This window comes from Myotis davidii, unplaced genomic scaffold (genome assembly GCF_000327345.1).
Source record: "Myotis davidii unplaced genomic scaffold, ASM32734v1 scaffold217, whole genome shotgun sequence".
NCBI lineage: Eukaryota > Metazoa > Chordata > Mammalia > Chiroptera > Vespertilionidae > Myotis > Myotis davidii.
In genome coordinates this window covers 7,794,900-7,800,945 of record NW_006290034.1, presented here as the reverse complement: position 1 = coordinate 7,800,945, position 6,046 = coordinate 7,794,900, and the positions used below count along the sequence as shown (strand labels likewise).

Sequence of the window (6,046 nt, the reverse complement as noted above, 5' to 3'; positions counted from 1 at the left end):
CTTCAGTGTGTGCAGTGGGTGGATGAAGCCAAACTAAACCAAATGCGGCGGGAAGGCATCCGTTACGCTAGAATTCAGCTGTGCGACAATGACATCTACTTCATCCCCAGAAACGTCATTCATCAGTTCAAAACGGTGTCCGCAGTGTGCAGCCTCGCCTGGCATATAAGGCTCAAACAGTACCACCCTGTTGTGGAAGCCACTCAGAACACAGAAAGCAGTTCTAACATGGACCGCGATTTAACTGGAAAGCGAGAATTAGAAGTTGACTCCCAGTGTGTGAGGATAAAAACGGAACCTGAAGAAACATGCGCAGAGATGCAGCTTTTCACAACCGCTTCATCTTCCGTCCCACCTTCCTCAGAACTGAATCTGCAGCAGGACCAGGTGCCACAGCCTGTCCCGGTGTTAAAGGTGGGAAGTAGGCTGGACTCCGAGCAGCAACACAAGCTACAGGAACATTCCAGCACTCCTGTGTGATATGTACATATTCAAACACATTTTTTAACTTTTTTAAATTTTGATGTGAAGTTATAGTTTTATAACTGGCTTAAGTTAAGTTTTATTGGAGAAATCTTGCCTATAATTCTATAAAAAGAGAAATGACATTCCACAAATGTCAAGCATATCTTTTTTACACAGATTATGCAAAGTTAAGAGTTGTATCTTATCCCGTTAGTACAGTACGTGATAGTGGGTCTGCTGCTACTTTCCGTTTCAAGGTGTGAGGTAATAATTCAATCTCTTCTTCAAAGCAAAATAACTCTCTGGAATACAGATTCTTTTTTGGTAAATTACTCACTTCCCTTAATTTTGTCTTGTCTCTTGCCATAGTTGCTGTTTTTATGGTAGAAGATCAGATTTATGGTTTAGTACTCTGTCTTTATGGCACAGATTCAGTTTCTACAGTAAAACGGTATAGGTTACAGGAAAGAGTTCTTGTATCTTGTTCAAAAGCAAGTAAGTTATTCAGTTCTAACCGTAAAGAACAGGTAGTTCTAAGGAAAATTCAGTGGCTCTCTGGTTTAACAGAAGAGAAAGCACAGCACTTTCTGATCCAAACTGTCTTCTTTGTGTCTGTTATTTAAAGCCCAGTGGATATTTCAATTAAAAATATCTAAAGATGTATAGTCCTTGCTCATTCATTATCCATGGTTCATATACAAGGTAACTATGGAAAATATTTTGGGTAAAAGAGATAACGTTGACTTGATACTCTACTGTTCTGCTTCCTGGCATCCTCACATTTTGTGCGGATACTTTTGCTTCCTAAACTGATCACGAGTATCAAACTGAGGGAATGATAGCAATCTCTCTGATGAGGCTGCCATATTCTGTGCATGACATTTAGGAAAATCTTTTTGTCTCCTGGCACCAACCTCTTCACGATAAAGACCTACTATTGAGATCCTTCAAGTCAGTTTTAACAGTGAATACCAGAGCTTATTTTCTATGACTCTGTGTAGCCACTTTCCACTAAAGAATATGGCACCGACTTCATCCTAGAGTTTCAGGTAGCCCAGTGCTTAGTGCCTGAGTATTTAAATTTTTTTTACACAGGCACAGTTCATATAGCTAGTGTAGTCTTTCTATTATTTTAGAACGTTAATGTGATACACATTTTACTTTCTCTTAGTTAATAATATTATAGGCCTTTTGTTTATTAAAGGAAGAGTACTCCCCACACCTAAGACCAGATTCTTATATCTACCTGTTTATAGTGCAATTTGGAGATTTTTTTTTCCTGGAGGGTGAGATTTGGAATATTTACATTAACATAGGCAAAAAAGATGCTGCTTTATGTCTGTCACCATGAAAACTTAGCTGCATCTTTTGAAATATCAAATATGAATTTTCTCTAAAATATTCTGAAATAGGTTAAATCTTATATAAATATTACTTTGTGCAATATTGTTGTGTAGTTAAATGCATATTAGCAAAGTATAGAGGTCACTGTGTAAACTGATAGAAAAGTAACCATCAGCAAATACTGCAGTGATTAGTTAGAACCTGTATTATTCCTTATATATATGTATATGTATGTATTCTCTGTTAAAAAGGATAAAGACAAATAGAGAAACATTTCAATGTAAACCATTTATGAATTGGAAGTGATGTTGGTTTTCGTTATCTCTGTAAATAAGGTAACTAGAATGGTATGAAAAGTAATGTGATTATTGCAGGGGTGTTTTTAAATCTTGGGTATAAATTCTAGGGTAAATTCTAGTTTATCAAGACTAGTTTTTAAGGGACCTGCCTTTAAGGGTGTTTTTTTGTTATCGGGGGGTGGGGTTAATCACAAAGTATGTGGGTTCAGGTTCTTTCTTGTTTCTGTTTTTCTGTCCAGAAGAATTTCATAGAGCTTTACGAGGCTGTGCAAAGTAAAATTCTTCTCAGGCAACATTTGTTTTTTAAAATAATCATGAAGAACAAGGTTGCTAAAGCAAAAACTTTCATTTTTATTTTCCTTCCTTGTCTTCCAAGATCCGATTTCCCCATCTCCCACTTGCCATCCAGCAGATGCCACCTGTCATCTGAGCTGGTCATTGCTAATACACAAGGAGTCTGTCTCCTGACAGCCAGCACTGTGTTTAATCACTCAGGAACCAGCGGATCTGCAAAGACCTACAATCAAAAGCAAATCCCCACTTTCCTTTGACACATTCTACCCTCACCTCCAATATTAACACATTAAAAGAGTATAAAAATGTTTAAAATCATGTACTAATAAATTCATTGTATGTTAGAATTGCAATAGGATGGAGAGAGAAACATTTAGCTAGTAATGTATCTGGAAACTGAATGTCCTATGTGAGTGAGTATTAGATTTTAATAGCATGCTTTAAAGACTGAGCAATATAAAAGCCCAAGTTTTGAGTTTCTTACTGCTTTCCAAGCTGTATCCTAGTTTAGTGATACAAATGATTGCAACTTTTCTAACTCATTAAATTATTTGGTTTGGTGGAGTGAGGCATGGAGCAAACTGGCGTCTTCTGATTTGTAAAGTATTGATGGCAGTGAAGTTGTAACTGAAATTTAAGCTGATCTTCCTTTTTGGTATCTTATCTGTTGTGCCAACTCTTTGAGATTACTTGCAGAATGTGGCTATAAGTTTTAGTATTTTATGGAGCAGCGGTTGCCAACCTTTCGGACCTCACAGACCATCAGTGGTCCACGGACCACCGGTTGGTGACCGCTATTGTGGAGCACATATTTTTAAATGTGCTTATGGAAAGGACCCAATATGTGAGTATTTCTAATGTCGTAACTAGAACGATTTTATGGTATTCATGAATAAGGATAAAAGTCTTCCCCCTGCCCCAGAAGTCATTCTATAATTACACCAAGATATGCTAGGAGTAGGGTTAGGATTCAAAGAGGTATTCCAAATTCATAAAGCAATAACAATAAAAACCTACATGAGTTTTCCCCTTCAGAATTTTAACTCTTTAAGAAGGAATTCCGAGGCTGGCTTGTGCATTTATTAATTTGCTTATTCAGCACTTAACAATTTTGTTTCATTGGTACTTCATTATTTTTAAAGACTTTTGAAAGGTGCCCTTCCCCCTTAGAGACAGTTGGAATATCAGATGAATATTACAAGCTCTTGTAGTAGGAAAAAGGAGCTTATTTAATAAAATTCTTTAAACGTTAGGAAAAGATGTCTCGCATCATCTTGCATCAGTCTTAAGAGGCATAAAGTTCACACTTTTGCTTGTTGCCTTCCCCTCTATAAATATTGTCTAGAATGAAAGCTAATTTAGGAACAAGACTCCAAAATTCACGAAAACCCTTAGTGAATATATTCTTGATCATTAATATTAGCCCATAATATATTTTCATCTGTATTTGCCATTAAAAATTGGTGTTTATGCCTTCAGGATAATTGACTTGGTGTCTTTCTAATGAATTTGTTTTGTCATTGCTACAGGTTTTTAAAAAAGAACCTTTCACTGGTATTTCTGCTAAGTTTTATTTAAAACAACAGGTTGTAGCTGTATTTATTGGTCATGCAGTAAGTAGAGGAAATGTACAAGAGGTGTTTTGCTTTAGCATAGGAGGGACCTATCCCCATGCTAAAGTGTGTTGCTTTAAAAGCAAGTATCTCTCCATAAATATTATGGCCTTCCATTTTCTTCATACATTTTTTAGGATCCACTTGTGCATGTAGTTGAGACCACTGTCTCTTAATATAGCACTTTTCAATTCTCGCTAAAGAAATACTTATGTACTACTTCTATCACATGTTGTAAATTTTCATGTAATGGTGTTTTTTTGTGACTAAACTCCATTTTGATTGGCAGCTAAGACTTTTTTTCCTGTGGCTTTAATTTATCTAAGGTCTTTGCATATAGATGAAATGTATAATTTGCCTGGCGGACTATTTGCGTTGTGTGGCCTTAGTTTGTTTATTGACATTAACAAGTGTTTTAAAAAGGTTTTTAATGAATAGTCTTAAACCTAAATTTGTGTGAATAATCTTTTAGCACAGTGCTTTTTTGTAGCTGTCTAAGTGTGTTAACTTGTTAAGCTATTTCTTTGTAAAATAGGACAATGGAATGCATAGAGGTTTTTTTTTTTTTCCTGTAAAGTATTTTTTTAATAAACAAAGTCTGATTTGTCCTTTACTGATGTTTCATGATGAAATGAATAGCATGTGTGAATTCTTAGCTACCAGGAACCTGTTTTTAAAGTATTTAACCCCCTTCATCCATGTCCTCTATCACTTCCTAATAATTTAGAAAAGGTCATAGGTGTCTGGGGAAAAGCCCATCCATATTGAGATACAACTAGTTTTGTGGAAGAAGAAAAACCATGCTTGACATTGAGGCGGTTATGTCTCCTGCTGCTTCAACTAGTTTATATCTACTTATGAGGACAATCTTAAATCTTCATGCTGCTGCTATTATTTTTGAAAGTGCATGCCTGCAGTGTTAAGGTGGTGTGTAGAGTTTTGCAAACAGATGTCATTGATGTATTAAGTGACAACACAGTGGATTTTTTTTCCTCTTTTTGTGTGAACTTTTTAGTTGGACCCATCCTAAGCATTGACAAACTTTGGCTCTGATTAGTAAAGGAAAAGAAAGGGAACTCATGTGTTTTGAGTAACTGCAGTGGGCCAGACAATATGCGGGAATCTCACTCTAATCCTCACAGCCTTTTCCGTAGGAAAGTAACAAAACAATCTCCATAATACAGGTGAGGAAGCAGGCTGGCTCCGTTGACAAATTGTGGAAGATTCATTGGTGGAGCAGGGCTCTGAAGGCAGTTCTGGGTTCAAAGCCATGTTGGCTCAGTAGCAGCCTTAGGAAGCACTGAAGTGTAGATACTTCTGAAAGATGATCTGCTACATACTAACCCTCCCAAGTGTGATCCACCCGCCAGGGACTCCTCCTCCAATGTGATCTGCCTGATTCAGGTCTTGGACAAACTCCCCCAAAGCCTCTATCCAGTGCTGAGCAATGAAGGAGAAATGTTTGCTACTAACGTAATTTTTGTCTCAAATATTTTACACACAAAAAATGACTTTCTCATTTGTCACTTATCCAGTGTTTCTTTTTTAACTTGGCCATTTGTCTTTGAGACCCAACAGAACTGTAATGTTTACTATAGCCTAGGAGGGAAAAGCTGCCAAGCGGCAGAAGCAGAAAGGAAACCCCTGCCAGCAGGCGATGTAGAAAGAAGCCTGGTGAAGTCATTCCCCTTCTCTCTGTGGAGGCACCGCTCCCCTCTCACGCCCTGTTCCTCATGGATAAGACGGGGATAGCCCCACCTTCCCCGGGTGATGGGAAATGTCTGTAACGCCTTCAGAACCGCACGGCGTAGGCTTTCTGAAGTGGCAGCTCGTCTAAGCAACGTGCTGAGCGTCAGCTGCCCGATGCCACAGGCTGGGCAAGCCAGGACACCGCTGCCCCCGAGGTGGGGTCTGTTTCCCTCATGCCAACCAAGCACAAACCAAGCCACAGCCCCACGGGGGAGGGAGCGCTGAAAGCCCTAACGATCCTTAAATCTCCACGTCGGGGAGCAGCAGCTGCGCCTGTGTCCT

General features: G+C 38.4%; 1 protein-coding gene across 1 annotated transcript in view; it reads left to right on the top strand.

Annotated features, from left to right (window-relative positions):
• Positions 1-3,883, top strand: part of RSBN1 (round spermatid basic protein 1) — a 25,604-nt gene extending 21,721 nt beyond the window's left edge. Inside the window, exons 6-7 of the mRNA XM_015563454.1 lie at positions 7-483; positions 2,485-3,883. Coding sequence (XP_015418940.1) covers positions 7-480 — 474 coding nt within the window. The 3' untranslated portion in view covers positions 481-483; positions 2,485-3,883. The remainder of the gene's footprint in view (positions 1-6; positions 484-2,484) is intronic.
• Positions 3,884-6,046: the final 2,163 nt, after the last annotated feature.